Source organism: Oreochromis niloticus, linkage group LG15 (genome assembly GCF_001858045.2).
Source record: "Oreochromis niloticus isolate F11D_XX linkage group LG15, O_niloticus_UMD_NMBU, whole genome shotgun sequence".
Classification (NCBI taxonomy): domain Eukaryota; kingdom Metazoa; phylum Chordata; class Actinopteri; order Cichliformes; family Cichlidae; genus Oreochromis; species Oreochromis niloticus.
Window position 1 is genome coordinate 10,311,713 of NC_031980.2, and position 16,979 is coordinate 10,328,691.

General features: G+C 37.6%; 1 protein-coding gene across 1 annotated transcript; it reads right to left on the minus strand.

Annotated features, from left to right (window-relative positions):
* Positions 1–8,489: 8,489 nt before the first annotated feature.
* Positions 8,490–12,945, minus strand: fam110c (family with sequence similarity 110 member C). The gene has a single exon (XM_019345456.2). It carries the CDS (start codon positions 11,372–11,374, stop codon positions 10,328–10,330), a length of 1,047 nt encoding a protein of 348 aa, XP_019201001.1. The 5' UTR covers positions 11,375–12,945; the 3' UTR covers positions 8,490–10,327.
* Positions 12,946–16,979: the final 4,034 nt, after the last annotated feature.

Sequence of the window (16,979 nt, forward strand, 5' to 3'; positions counted from 1 at the left end):
AAGGTCTGTATTTATCTTGTTGCTACCCAGATTCGGGAGGCCGATTGGATAATCACTCCTGTCACTCAACAGCTTTTTTTTTTTAATCCTATTTGTTTTGTTGGGGGCTTTCTTCGACACGTGACAGCGGACTGCACACATGTACTTGTGTTTTGATTTTGAGATGGGGGATGGTAACTGGTCTGCTGGACAGTTGAGTGACTGACTGACTGATGCTGAAAAATGTTATGAAATGCTTTAAAGACTTAACTTGAATGAATAACTATTTTCTCACCCCACCCACTGTTTTTTTCACATCAATTGTATTGTTTAAGTTTAAGCCGTATATTTTATGACACGCTATCTAGGTCACAGTTTTATTACTCTGGGACCTTCCTGCTTTGATGTGCATGGCGTAAAGCTGTAAACTTGATGTGAAAAGATAAATTTACTCTTGATTGTTTCACATGACGTTATTCTCTTGAATTGAAGTCGCAAGTCGTTCAGAGCAAGATCAATTGCATAATGTGCCTGTTTATGCAAATACAATGCAACTATTCCGGATGTTCAAAAACGACACCCCGTTTGAACATGTTTCTTTCAAAGTTGTGTACGGATTCAACAGCCCTGACTCAGTGTACACCGGCTCTCAAAAAATGTTAGTGTTATTGTCACGTCACCTGTTTGAGCTTAAAAATACAGTCTGATGTCCTATATGGTTTGCAGTTGGGGTTCTTTGTGGTTAAAATATGAATTTAATACGTATTCATTTATGTATTATGTGTGTGTAATTTAGTGTCATCTAGTGGTAAAGGTTGGAGAATGCAACCAACTGAACAACCTCTTCGTACCCAATCTTGCAGGATTTGGCCATCACCTCAATATAAAATCACGTAACAGTGCCAGTGGCAGGACTGAAAGCACACACCCATTCACCCAGCTCTACCCTCTCCTTGAAAAAAATAAAATGAAATAAATCAATATGTCAATAATTAAACGTGTCCTTAGTTGATTAAAATTGCTAAAGCGTAATTAATTCAATAAACACCGTAAGTACTTAAATCTGTCATTATTAATTAAAATTGGAAATATATACATTTTTTAAATGCATAATTTTAAAAATTAATGTTGTTAACTAATTAAAATATCAATTCATTTTATTTAAAAATATATTTTATTATTTCCCTTTTTAATTATTTCATAGTTTGTGAGCTGCAGTGTATTGAAAAATAATGTCACTTAATGCATGGTCAACAGACCATAACAACTGACTGGTTACCCTGCACAACAAGAGTGGACAGATTCATCCCAGATAATGGACTGATGGGACAGCTAGGTATCTTCAGAATAGATTCAAAATTATATCACACTCAGCAATGGTGGATGAAAATGACCCAAACTGTAAGTAAATTTTTTGAAATAGTAATGCTTCTCTGTTACCAAATACGCTTACATTTTTTTTTTCGGGGGTGTGTGAGAATTTAGTGACATAAATGTCACACATCTGGCTGATCTGTTTAGATTGGACCTATTAACAAAAGTGCTTCAACATAGTCAGAAATGTTAGGTCTCGCGGGTGTAACAGCCAGCTCTCCTTACCAGCTATCTGCTGACCGGGCAGTCCAAGCTCATGATATCCGCCAAGAACAGCCTGTGCCCAGCACAGTGTTTTTAGAATACCTGCTGACCCTAACCTCTCAATGGAGGGGTTACATGGGATACACTTCATTTATTTCAGTGTTTTATTTGTTGCAAATTAAATCGGTTTGGCGGAGATTAAAGTCAAGCCTCATAACTGGATAGTTTTAGTGAGCCTTAATGCCTCACTTTGTGAGTGCTGTCAGCATATTTTGAACTGAATTGTTTTCTTTATTTCCTGATCTTCACAGGTTTTTTTATTTCTTTATAAAAGCATATTTTCATTTATAACTAACATTAAAAGGATTTTTAAAGTATTTTAATACAGTGAGGAAACTGAACAGTGACGTCTGTCTGCACCAGAAATGATAAAGTGTTCTGTTTTTAATATTTTTATTGCATCCTAAAAATCAGCTGTCTTTTCTATATTTTTGAAGTCAACTAGAAAAAATAAAAAATAAAAGATCAGTGTGTTTTTTTTCTTCCATGAGCAGTATGCCTTAAAATGAAATCAATTAGCATTTAATTTAATTTATGATAAAGCAATAAAAATGAGTGACATGAAAGTACTGACTAGGAATTTTATATTACTAGTAAAACAGGTACTGACAATTTGGTCTTGTTGTTGGATACGGTCTCCAATAAGCTGGATGCAATAAGCTCAAACATTATCCAGAATCTATATATACCCACTCATATCTGCTGGCATTGTTGCTACTTATATACATCCACTTTATTATATTTACCCGTTAATCAGTCATTCACATTGGAAAAACTGGTCTGAGTATTTCAGAAACTGCTGATCTACTTAAATCTTCCCACAGAACCATCTCCAGTGTTTACAGAGACTGGTTCGAAAAAGAGAAACTATCCAGTGAGAGTTTCCCGGGTGTAAATACTTTATTTATATCAGAGGTCAGAGGAAGAACTTGTCTTAAATGTGGGTATAACATGAACTGAAGGCTTACTGTGGAGCCTGATTAGCTCAGGTGGAAGACTATGAGATTCTTAATCTCAGGGTTGTGGGTTAGACCCAATGTGTTGAAGCCCACACTGGGTGGGGGGGTCTCTGCCAGGGAAAACTGACAGAAGCAGCTGATAGACCTGTTTTACAAAAAGTGGCTAACTGGTCTTAACCAGTTAAAAGACCATGGTTGAACATTTCACATGATGTATAAAAATTATGATTATTATGAATACAGTGGTCCCTCGTTTATTGCGGGAGTTAGGTTCTAAAAATAACCCGCGATAGGTGAAATTCGAGAAGTAGCGAGCTTTATCTTTTACAATTATTATAGATGTTTTAAGGCTGTAAAACCCAGCACTACACACTTTATACACTTTTCTCATACAGGCATGAACATTTTCACACTTTTCTCTCTTGTTTAAACACTCTCAAAGTTCAAACCTTTGTAGGAAAATAAGTCCAGTATTATAGGATGAAACCGAAAATCAAACCCTTTTTTCAGGTCCAGAACACGGGAATAGAGCTGCTGCGAGAGAATTCATCATTAATGAATCAATGGTATGGAAGTAGAGGAAGCAAGAAGAAAGAGTTGAGTAAAGTTTGCCTTATCTGACTGTTTTGTTTCGCTTAATGCGCCTTATGGTCCGAAAAATACCATAACTTCTACCTTCTTTTAGCATATCCAGAAGTCCAACTTTTTGTGCAATGGTTAGTATCTTCCTTTGCCTTTAGGTTGCTACCGCAGGTGCCTTTGACGGTGCAAAACGTTTCGTCGACGTTGTTGTGTTTGTTGAGGAGAAAACCTACAAACATACAGTACAGCACTTCAGAGTTACACTGCTAGCGATCAAAGATTTATGTAAATTTGACAAGCCCTACGCATTCTGTACTGTACAGGAGACACGGCACAGAGGAGATTGATTGACAATGGTCTACAGCCGATCAGAACACAGAACACAATGCGCTGTAACAAAAAAACAAAGAAAGGGTGCAAAATTGCATCAAAAAACCCCACAAAAATCTGTGAACCAGCGAGGCTGCGAAAAGTGAACCGCTTTATAGCGGTATAGCTGTAATACATTCTGGCTGGCTGTGGCTCAGGAGGTAGAGTAGGTCCTGTACTTATAGAAAAGCTGGCGGTTCAATCACTGGCTCCTCCAGTCTGCATACCAAAGCAAGATACTGAACCTCTTGGAAGGTGAATAATGCATAGAAAGCCCTTAGAGTTAGAAAAAGTGATTGTATGAATGTACACTACCAGTCAAATATTTGGACGCACCTACTCATTTAATGTTTTTTCTTTTTTTTCATGACCATTTGTGTTCCTTTGCCCAAACAAATCTCTTCTGATTGTTGCTTTTCCTTAGTAGTGATTTCTTATCACCTATTTGACTATGAAGGCCTGATTTGCACAGTCTCTTTTGAACAGTTGATGTAGAAATGTGTGTGCTACTGGAACTCCGTATGGCATTTATCTGAGCTCTGATCTGAGGTGCCGTTAACTCTGAGGCTGGTGACTCAGATGAATGTATCCTCAGCAGCAAAGGTGACTCTTGGTCTTCCTTTCTTGGGGCAGTCCTCATGTGAGCCAGTATCATCCCAGTGCTTGATGGTTTATGTGACTGCACTTCAGGACACATTCAAAGTTTTTGCAATTTTCCAGACTGACTGACCTTCACTTTTTAAAGTAATGATCGGCTGTCATTTCTCTTTATTTAGCTGATTGGTTCTTGCCATAATATGAATTCTAACAAGTGTCAAATAGGGCTGTCAGCTGTGTACCAACCTGACTACTGCACAACAAAATTGATGGTGCCAAACCCATTATGATAGTAAGAAATTCCACAAATGAACCCTGACAAGACTCATCTGTGAATTGAAAACCATTTCATGAAGCTCATTGAGAGAAGGCCAAGGGTTTCCAGTGCTGTCAACAAAGCAAAGGGTAACTACTCTGAGGAATCTAAAATATATTTTAGTATTATTTATCAATTTCTTCTTTGCTAGTACTTCTGATTTGAGGGTCTCTTTTTCACAGGAGCTACAGGATGCAGAGTCCTACATTGTGAAGAGCTAAAATTATTAACAAGATAATGGACCTCTGTTGGAGCAGCGTTCAGGTAGCTGCTCTGCTCTGTGTTGGTACAGGGCATTGAAGATGATAAGAGTGGGTGAATTATATTCTTAAACTTAGTTACAGCACTTTCAGAAAGACATCTACTGTGATGAAATCTATCCCCCCACTGTTGTATATCTGCTGTATACCTATAATCAATTATTGTAAATTTAAATGTTATTAGGAAATGATCAGACAAGAGAGGGTTTTCGGGAAACACTGTTAGATGTTCAGTTTCTATGCCGTATGCTAAAACAAGATCTAGAGTGTGATTAAAGCAGTCTGTGAGTTATTTTACATTTTGAGAGAAGCCAATTGAGTCTAATAACAGATTAAATGCCGTGCTGAGGCTGTCATTTTTAGCATCTACATGGATGTTAAAATTACCCACAATAATTATTTTATCTGAGCTGAGCACTAAATCAGATAAAAAGTCTGAGAAATCAGACAGAAACTCTGTGTAAGGCCCAGGTGGACGATAGATGATAACAAATAAGTCTGGTTTTTGAGTTTTCCAGCTGGGGTGGACAAGGCTGAGCATCAGGCTTTCGAATGTATTAAAAGTCTGTCTTGGTCTTTGGTATATTAATAAGCTGGTGTGGAAAATTGCTGCTACACCGCCCTCTCGACCTGATCTTCGAGGTTTCTGATGGTTAGAATGACTCGGGGTTGTTGATTCATTTAAACTAAAATAATTATCCTGCTGTAACCAGGTTTCTGTAAGGCAGAGTAAATCGATTTGATGATTAATTATTAACTCATGAACTAACAGAGACTTGGAAGAGAGAGAGACCTAATGTTTAACAATCCACATTTCACTGTTTTAGTCTTTGGTGCTGTTGAGGATTGTTCATTCTTTGTGTTTTTTTATGTTTCAGTTGTTTTTTGCCAGTTTTTAGTTTGTTTTTTGTCTGTTTGGGAGCTGACACAGGCTCTAAGGGGATGGGGTTTTGGGGGGATAATGGGAGGAGAGAAGCTGCAGAGAGGCATGTAAGACTGCAACTCTGCTTCCTGGTCCCAACTCTGGATTGTCAGGTTTTGGGGGGGCTTAATAAATTTGGCCAGATTCCTAGAAATGAGAGCTTCTCCATCCAAAGTGGGATGGATGGCATCTCTCTTAACAAGCCCAGGTTTCCTCCAGAAAGTTTCTTAATTATCTTTAAAGCCCACATTGTTTATGTATCTACAACAATAATAATAAAAATAATAACTTTATTTATAAAGCGCTTTCAAACAAAGTGCTGTACAACTATTTGACTAAAAAGATAAATAAAATAAAAGAGATACATAGCAATACGGGTAAAAAACACAATACAAGTTCAAAACAGTAAAAATTTAAAAACTAAAAGCCATAGAATTAAGACATGTAGGATAGGGTGAACAAATGTGTCTTCAACTTAGTTTTAAAAACCTCCACAGAGCATGCCTGCCTAATATCTTGAGGGAGGTTGTTCCACAGAAACGGGGCACGAAAAGAAAAAGCACGCTCTTCAATTGTCTTTTTTCTGACTCTAGGAACCTTTAGAAGGCCAGAGTCCTAAGATCGTAGAGCACGGGATGGAACATAAAGGTGTAAAAGGTCGGAGAGGTATGAAGGTGCCAATCCGTTTAAAGCCTTGTAGGTGAGCAGCAGGACCTTAAAATCTGCTCGAACCTGACAAGGTAGCCAATGAAGAGATCTCAGTACAGGGGTAATGTGCTCAAATTTCCCAGTTCTTGTTAAAATGCAAGAAGCTGCATTTTGCACCATCTGTGGACCTCTAAAACTTTTCTTTGGTAGCCCAGAAAGAAGAGCATTACAATAGTCAATACGTGAAGACACAAATGCATGGACAAGAACCTCTGCAGTGTCACTTGACAAAACTTGTCTGTAGAAACAATGTAGAAAGTAGCAAAAATAAAGACAAAACATTGAATGAAGGTGTGTCCAAACTTTAGACTGGTAGTGTCAGTGATGTTCCATCAGGACAAGCAAAGCAAGTAGGGCTTGCCTTGTCAAATCTAAAAATAAACGTAAATTATAACGTAGCAAAGTAAAGTGATCCCTCATCATAAAGCTCCTCCTGTCAGTTAATCTGTCCTTTACATTACTGCTATCTTGTGACCGCAGTTAGCTATTGTCGCTGAAAGCTGTGCTTATTTCATCTCACAGAAAAATGTACTTGTTTCCATCTCTGAGGGCGTGTCTGTCTCCTATTAACAATGACTGGAGCTAGGAGGCCAGCAGTTTGTTTTCAGGTGATTTGTGCATGTCCTTTTTGGATAAACCATTGGTCTTTCATGGTAAACTGAGGGGAGCTTTCATTGCTCTGAGATCAGTAATATGCTTCGTATGGAAACACAACTAGCATTAGCAAGTAAATGAGCTTCAGTAATATAGCATTGTAAAAGATGAGTGTTGTCTTACTAACCACCTTGGCGAACATTTGTGATGTTGAAAAGATGAGGCAACGAACAAATGATTTGTTTTTTCATAGATATGCGGTCAGCTAGGACAGCCACAACAATTGTGTGATTTATAGAATTTGATGCTGAAAATTAAACAGAAATACAGTGTTTAAAATGTGATCAACCTTAAACATATGGAGCAGTGATAAAATAAAATCTAACACTGATTAGTGACATTTTTCTGCAGAATAGTTTTAGTTTTGATACTTTATACACAATTTTTCAATAATACAGTTTTATGTATAGTAAGGTTTTTTCCATAGTGTTTTATTGCTTTTTGGTTTGAAAAGTTCCTCCACCACTTGTCATTGTCAGCTAACAATAAAAAAAACTGGGGGGAATATGGTAGATATTTATTAACTAAGTTATTAGCATTATTTTACATCTCTTCAGCCAGGAATGAGTGCTGAAACGTGAAGATGTGCAGATGGACAGCACAAATGGCATGTTTTAATCTTAATCTCCAGTTTATCTTGTTAAATTGGTGTTTTTGAAGAAGGTGTGTTTGTTTGTGTGTGTAGTGGGTGTGAGGGGTGACGATTGTCTCTGCTTGCCTTTCTGTAAAAGTCACGGCATGCCACTGATGAATGTGTGTTTGTATATAAAGCAGTTGGAGGGCTCAAGTACAGTGGAAAAACACAATATAAGAAACAGTTAATAGATGCCTAGAGTACCTTTGGCATGTGGTGGAGCAGGAGATTCTCATAATTGATCTTCATCTGAAAAATCAGCAGCAACGTCATGTAATGATATGATAATAAAAATGATATCACATCACCAAGAAGAATTAATGCGGCTCTGAAGGTAACCCGGTGTTAGCAATGTGTAACTGATGAAGTGGCAGTGTATAGGTAATCGATAATTCTCAAAACCAACAGAACAACTAATAAAAGAGTAAGTAGTCTAACATCAATCCATCCGTCCATCCATTCCCTTCCGCTTATCAGGGTCGTAGGGGAGTAATTCGAAGACAATATTTTCACCCTGGGTTAAAACTTTTAAACTTTAGCAAACAATTCCATTGCACCCACTGTGAGTATACCCACGCAACATTTTACTTGTAAAAACAGGTTTATTTGTGTTTTACATTTTCAGTAGCAGTAAAACTGGGCAAAAGGTGGTAAAGATATACAAATTATCTAGGAGTACAAAAATTTAAAGTTTTACATATAAAAAACAAAATTAAATGCAAACTTGTAGCAAGAGTGTATATATATATATATATATATATATATATATATATGTTTTCCTTTTCAATCAACAAATCATTATCAACAGGTAACCTCTACTTTTGACAACAAACAAGTGGAGGCTTGTTGATACTAAACAGTCAGTCAGGCATTTGGAGAAGGTGTGTCTGCACCAGCTAACTACTTTGTGCCCACTCACATAAACTTACATATTGTTTCTTTCTTTCTCTGTAAGAAGAGAATGAGTGAAACTGAATAGGTGGTAATACCATTTAACGTATTGCGTCAAGCGCAGTCTTTCCATTGCTTTCCCCCAGCTCATGTTCAGCTACTGAGCTTCAAAGAATAAAGAAAAAAAAAAACTTGGCTAAAAGACAAAAAGAGAGAGAAAGCGATGAAGAGACAAAGCAGACGGAGCTTGGGAGAGAGATACAACAACAACGGGTCACTGGACATAAGCCGATCAGATTATTAAGCACATTCCCCTCACACAGATCTAAGAGAAGGCTTGGGAGGAAAATAACCACTTCCTCAAACGTTTTTTCATACATCTGTTAAATGTAAGCAGATCTTCTATACGGAAATGTTTTTGTATCAGTCGCTGTGGTTTGTATTTGAGTGTCTGCAGGGTGGCAGGTATTACACTTGTGACCTAAATTTGTTTACACACTTACATGCACATTTATTTTTTGTATGTGGACAAGGGAACAAATCCTCATGATCTAAATCATTCAAATTTAAAGTAAAGCTTTCTTTTAACCTTAGGGTAAGTTATAGTCAGAGTTTGGCAGGCAGTAGTTATGGGTAAACTCAGAGTAAGTCTCCAGGTTGTGTGTGGGTGTGTGTGTCTTCATGTGTGTTGGTGTGATGGAATGCATACCTTTCACCCCGAGAGAAATGGGAGTGCACATTATTGGATTATAAACTTAAAAGGCAGGTTATACAAATTCTGATTTAGGGATGCTTTCATGTTTGAGGTGGCCTAAAGGTATTTGCAGAGGAGCAGAATTTATGAGCATCAGTGTGAGACTCCTTTAAATGTTCCTGAGAAGAATCAAAAGGCCATGAGCTGTAAGCCTTTTATCTTAAAATAACTCTTTACAAATAGTACATTTTATACGTGATCGTATAAAATAATTGCATTTTAATGAATAATAAATAAACACACTAATGTTTTGTAGATGAATTATGTAACATTGATGACAACTCATCAAAAAGCTACAGCTAGAATTGCTGCAGCATTGTTAGACGTTGATTTATCATTAGCAGGAAGTATGTCATGTTGACAAATTTTGTACATTTTCAAAAGCTTTAAATTATAGTTGCATAAAAATACAGTATAGATTTATAAACAATGTAATTATATATGACTGTGGCCCATTTACTTTAAAAAGGCTCACAACCAAAATCACTGAACTTAAAAGTATTTTATTTTTATAGAAAAAGAAAACAATCCCAAACTGGTTCGTACTAGTCACAGCACTTCACTGAATTCTTTTGAATCACTGCTTGCCTTCTTGTATGCACATTTGACCATATTTAATACAGAAATGTTTTCTATAGAGTCTGAATAGAACGCAAAAGTATTATATAGATAGATATTATATAGATAGATAAGCCAGTAATCATAAAAATGTTGAAGCTGAATAATGTAAATACTTTTTGTTTTTGTATAGCTTTTATGACACTGTATTTCATCTGTTTCCAGTGTAACTGAGATCATAGATAGTCTTGTGCAAGTCAAAAAAAAAAAAAGAACAAAAAGAAAAAGAAAAGAAATCACTCAGTCATCATTTGCTCTCAGAAAAGTCATCAGTAAAGGACACACACACATGCAGTATACACAATACATAACCTAAGATTTTGGTACAGTTGGACAAGTAGGCTATCATTCAATGTTTTTAAGGCCAAAAACAAGAAACTACTTCCATCTTTGTACTCAAAATACAACTTTTATGTAACATCACTTGGTAAAAACAAAAAGCGCCATCAGTGAAGATCTCGTAACTTTTTTCCAGTGTCACTAGCATTTTTACAGCTGTACAGCCACTTGATAATCCGCGCGTTGCGCTCAATAACTGAGGTCTCTTGACGTATCTTCTCGTGCAGCTTTTCCTCCATGAGCCCATCGCTGTCACTACTGTTCCTGGAGAAGCCATCATCTGACGTGGAAACACTGACACTCCGAACCATTATTGCAATTTCATCTGAGCGAGCCGAGAAGTTCTCCTTCCCCAAAGACTCAATGACCTCACCGTCCAGCCCGCAGTACTTGAAAAAAGCATCAAAGTCTGCAAAGTTTTTGGAGTACCTGGAGCTGATATCAGAGTGAGAACGACTGACTCCTTTGCCAGACCTCCTTTCAACCTCAGGAACTGTCAGACCACTAGATGCATTTACAACTCCAGCCTTAGCTTTTGTACCAGAGTCACTGTTCTTGATTCTGCACTCTTCTGTCACTCCATTGCTCTCCGGTTTAGAGATAACTACATGTGGATAGCATTCCTTTGCTGTTTCCTTAGGTGTGGTGATTTTTTCCATGTTGTCCTGAGACTCACATTCCTTATCTGTCCCCTCGGGTAATGGGGCATTTTTATTCACAGGGTTGAGCAACAACTTACGGGTTATATGGTGTTTCCGTTCATTTGCTGGCCCTCTCAATAACTCACATTTCTGTCTGTAAATTAGAAGAGAGTCTGGTCGTTTTTTGGCGCTGGAGCGATGTGCCTGCACTGGTGAAGAGATATGCACAGTGAGTGTATTCCCTGTCGAGTCACTCCCTGTAGGAAGATTCCCATCCCGGTGTGAGCTTCGGTTAGAGGACCCAGTGCTACTCACAGAGGCCGATCCAAGGCTAATCACTGGCTCCTGAGTTGAGTTAACCACCTGTTGGCTTTTGACGTATTTTGGTTTACTTGCGGCGAGCCTCTCCACAGCACTCATGCGTCCTTTTGTCTCACTCTCCAAATCCATTTGTTTACGAAGGTATTCAGGACCTTTCCCCAGGATTTTTGTGGTATCATTAGTTGTCTCCATTGTGGTTTTGACGGGCACTGAAATCTCGGTGTAGACCTTTCAGTGTACAGTTTCCCCAGAGCTACAGGTAAAAGATTCCATTCAAGCCCGATCTTTGCCTGAGCACGTATTGTGACGGGGGACCTTACCTTGTCTGTTTAAACACACACCACATTACCCCACCCATCCTGCGCAAGGGTAGTTTTAGCCACACACAAGCCTGTTCAAAGTACACCTGATACCATCGCAAGTAAGAACAATGAAAGGTGACACTTCTGCAGAGTGTGTTTCCCAGTCTTTCAGGTGAAAATGTGGATCTCTAGCCTTGTTACACAAGACAGGATGTTTCATACTGTCAACATTCAGGAAAACTGGCTTCTGAATCATTAACATTTTATAATTTTTAGTGACTTTAAATCTGACTCATCATATGGGCTTGGTGCTCATTATAGTGAAAATGTTGTGCAATAAGTGTTTACCCTCAACTAGTCATCCTTAAATTTTGGAGAATGTGTAAGAAATATAACAGTTGGATTGTTGGAGGTAGGTATGAAACTGTGATATTTTTTAAAGCATGGTGGCACTAATGCATAAACATTAAAAAATTGTTATAGCTTTTTATACTTCGGGAAAAAAAATCAGTTTCTCCACTGTGTTCAGTGTGGTGACTGTGACTGTGTAATTTGACAAGTGTTGGCAAAAAAAATTGTAAACAAACTGGTTTCTTTCCTCAGGCTTGAAAAGTGTCTGTTTGCATACGAAGAAATGAACTTTAACACAAAATTCAGGTCTATTTGAAACAGAAGTTGATGTTCTTGCTCTCTGTGCAAGTTTGAGGGCTGTGGTGAAATTATGGAGCATGATAAAACCAGATGCTGTCTGGACATTTCTGAGAAGATGACCTTGCGCGGGAGATCGCCTAAATATAAATGAGGTAGGTATCACTTGAATGACTGATTGATTCCCAAAGTTGCCAAAATTAGAAAAATCCTGTCTCAGAGTGGTGTTAAAAACTAGTTCGTGCATTTATTACTTGTAGATTGGACTATTTTGATTCTTTATTATGTGACAGTTCTAAAAATTCCCTATAAAGCCTTAAGTTGAACTAAAACATGGCAGTGAGAGTACTGCCTGGGACAAGAGAGATCATGTTTCTAGCACATTATCTTCTCTTCACTGGCTACAGCTAGACCCAGAATTCCTCTCCTCACATACAAGGTCTTGAATAATCAGGCCTCATCATGTGTCAGAGACCTCACAGTACCATATTATCCAAACAGTGCACCTCACTCTCAGACTGCTGGCTTACCTGTGGTTCCCAGTAGTAAGTATAATGGGAGGGAAAGCTTTCCACTGTCAGACCCCTGTGGAACCAGCCTCCAGTTTGGATTCGGGAGACAGACGACCTGTCTCCATTGAGGATTTGACTTTAAACTTTACTTCTAGATAAAGCTTATAGTGTGAGCTAGATCTGCAATAGGCTCAGGTTGCTGGGGGACTTCCCATGATGCACTGGACTTCTCCACTAACCTATTTTCACTTACCAGGTGTTTATATACAACTACTATATTCAAATTTGCCTTCTCTCCCATCATTTGTGTGTTGTCTTGCTATATGGTCTCCTTTATCTCTTCTTAAAGAAGGTACAATTAGTAATAAAAGCAGAAAAAAGTATAGTTGTAACATGCATATTTTAAATATATTAGATGATTTTTGGGTGTATATTGGTCTTCATGCAGTTTGTTTTTTTATGTTCCCATTCATTTCCCTCCTGTTGTTCCAAACCCACCATTCCCACCTGCCCTGCTTTCCTTCTAGCTTCTTTGCTCACCTGCATCAACTTAACCAACTGGTCCCCGTAGTCATTGCGACACACGTTCACGGCTGATTCCCCCCCCCAGGCTGTCTTCCAGTATTAATCTGTTTTTTCTCTGCCTGCTTTTTAACTCTGCCTGAATCTTTACCTTCTTGCAAGGTAATGGTTTTTTTTTGGTTCAAGTAAACTTTGATCTTATTTTTACACACCTGCTTTGTGTCATGATTTTGGGTCTTTCTGACACTATATATCTCGGTGTTATGTGCCAGAACTTTTCATCCATGCATTAATGTAGCCAAAAATAAATCACAGAATGTCCACTGAAACATAAGTATTTAAGCAATCATCAAGGCCAGTGTAAAATAGCCAAAATAAAATACATATACATATCAAAGTCATTTAAAAATACGATTTTTCATTTATGGTAAATCTACACAGGAACTTTGGAAACAGACTTGTTGCAGGAGTGGAGAAATCCGCAAAGCTCTGCTCAGCACTGCAGATTCACACACTTTCCACCAAGTGTTATTAGTCAGTGTATGAGTAAGTGACTGTGTTTGGCAACTTACTGACAGGCTTACCCACAGCAAAATAAGTGGCACCCAGAGGCAATGGTGCTACTGAAACAAAATGTTCTGAACCATAGTTTGAGGAATAATCGATCAAGTGCCAACCATAGAGCGCTTCTCATTCACTTTTTTATTTTAAAGTATGATGAGGCCACGTCTTTCAAAGGACATGGGAAGATTGTAGACTGTATACAAAAGATGGACACAACCGCATGACATTACCTAGTGATTAGTGAAGTTTTGAAATGAGTGAGTGGGTCTGACTAATGAACCGAGGGACTCTACGTGCTCAGAAAATAGCAGATTGTCAATCACAAAATATGGTGTCCCTAAAGCATACACTGCTTTATAGTACTTTTTAAACTATAATGAGTACCATGCTTTACAAAATAAACTTTGTGATGTATTTGGTTATACTAAGCCCATAAACTCACCTCATTAAAAGTGTTTACTGCAGTCAGAGATCAAGTGTACCATGTAGTGCTGTATAACAGGCAGGTTGCAGACCCAAATGCAGAACTCAGAACTGTGAAGTGGAATGAAAAAAAAAAAGCCTCTATTGCTGGCTGTTTAACATGTGCAAAGACAAGCCACTGTAAAAACACTAATAGAGAAAATAAACTTCTAGGGAAGACAGGAAACAATGACCACACAGGTATGACAATAGGATGTGACAATGAACAAAGGGTGACACAGACAATAAATACTCATAAGTTAACAAGAGGATGGGCAACAGGTAAGAAGACAGCTGACAACAATCAAGGGAGACAAATGAAGCAAAATAAAACAGGAATTTACTAAACATGGCATCACGGACAGACAAAAACTAGACAGCGCATGGCAACACTGGGGAAGCATGATAATTGAAGCAAGGGATAGAATAAAAACAAACTTAACTGAGAGCAGAACCCAGATAGGTAAAACTAAGGTGGCCTAAACTAGAAACACTGACATAAAGAAAACTAAGAATAACAAGAAAGGCTAAACACTGAGGAATTACCTTTTCCCTAACATAAGGGCACAATAAAACATAAACTGAAATAAAGAAACCAGAAACAAAGTTAAGGAAAATCAAAACACTGGGTCCTAAATCCCAAATAAAGTGACTTGTAGAGTTATTTTCTCATAGATTTATATATGTTGGACATCTTTTTGCAACAAGATGCCTCCTGTTGGCCATTTGAAAGATTTGCAGGTTTATGGCCCTTCTGCATTGACTTTACCTCTTAGACCTGGAAACTATGCACATTCTTTATATGTAGTCTGTGTGGTAGATATACTTGCTCAGACATGAAAATCTATGCAAGCTGGTTTCTCATCTCTGATATCTGATAAAATTAAACACAACAACACTCAGCTGTTGTCTCTAAGCTTATAATAGCTGCAAGATCAAGTTTTGAACGTATACAGAAACATTGCAATTCTTATTGCAAAACCTGGAATGAAAACCTACTCCCTGTTTTCTCCTTCCTCATATAACTGAAAACAATAATTAAAGCAGAAAGTGAAGCATGCGTCTACAAACTGAACCTGAAAGATAACAGTTCTCCATGAGATCACCAGGATTATTTGTTCAAAAGGCAGAGGGCAGCACTGGAATGGATAGCATGGAAGCCATTAGCCTCAAGTCTACCATGCAGTTAGCTTAGAAGACTATATCTGATTCATATCCTCACTTCAAGACTTTCCTTCAAGAGCAAAGAGCACATGCAGCATCTCTTATTGCATCCATTAAACATCAAAAAGAGGAAGATGCTATTTTACTGCATGTTAGATTAAGTAAAGGAAACCAAAGCTGTAATTCAGATCATTTAAACTGACATCTCAATGTTTGTACATAATTTTCATACCACATCTGTTTTCCATGTTGACATTTACATTTCTTAGCCATGCAATTTTTAGCTTTGTTTACTTGTATTTTATACTTTCTTGACCCCCGTTTCAAATGAATGTCAACTTCAGAGGTATCCAAGACATGTCATTATGATTAATGACACGATTAACTGGGAGTATGAGGCTAACACACATGTTGAAGAAAGGTTTTGTTTGTATATCATTATCACAGACATGCAGGCTGTAATAAATAGTTTTTATATCAACAAAGGCTCTGACCAATTTTGTACAGATTTTTATCTTATGAGGATTCACCTCACTTGTTTAAGTTTCTGTTGTCTGTAAAGCAAAGAAGATGGAAAAGTTGCATTTTCTATGCCACATATTCAGTTAGATGATGAAGACAAAAACAGAGCAAACAACGAGTAAATATTAGATGTACATTATTCAGTTTGCAGAGATGTAAAAGGCTCTGTATTAATATAAGATTAAATTGTAAAATAAAGCAGTATGCTCTGCGAAAATATAATGTTGTGCAAAAGTTTTGAGCCACTCCTTCTTTCTTCATATTTTGCTTCCAAGGAGCCTTAGATTTCTCACTTTTAAAGCAGTCTTATGCAATAGTTCTCCAGACTTTGGATATTGGCTGCTTTTTCACTCATTTCCAGTCCAGTCCTTTTCATTTAATTATTATTTGTATTTTTTGTTAAAGCCACTTAACACTGACTTATGAATCGTTCAAACAAAAAAGGCACCTAACTCAAAGGATGAACTAATGTTGTGTCTACACATAACGGATAACATTGAACCAATTGCATCTTTAGGTACCCATTGCAACGTCTAACAACGCATGATTTAGTCCCATCTTATTCTTTAGTCGAACAAAAAACAAAGATAATAAAGGTTGACAAGCATAAAACTACATTTTTCCAAGATGATTCCCAAACAGCTGTTACCTGAAAACATAGCATATCTTGGCATGGTGAGCAGTGCGTCCTTAAAAAACTAAAGAAACTGGACTAGTGGATAACAAAAATGGCAAATTATACAACAGCTCTACTGAAAATATGTGGCAACAGGTCTTATGGAGTGATGAATACAAATTTGAAATTTTTGAGTTTAACTTTCAGCAGCAAGAAGGGAGGAGTTCAGGAGAAACACGCAACAATGAATGTCTATACCAATCAGAAAACAATCAGGGGCTCTGTTATGGTTTTGGGCTCCATTTCAGTGGTGTTGGGGATCTTGTCAAAAAATGATGGAATTAAAGTACCATCAGGTTTTGATCCACCACGCAATACCCATCTGGAAAGCATCTGATTGGTAACAAAGTAATTTTTCAGCATGACAATAATCCCAAACACACTGATAGTGCAGTGAAAGCATACCTGGATAGAAAAACAAACAA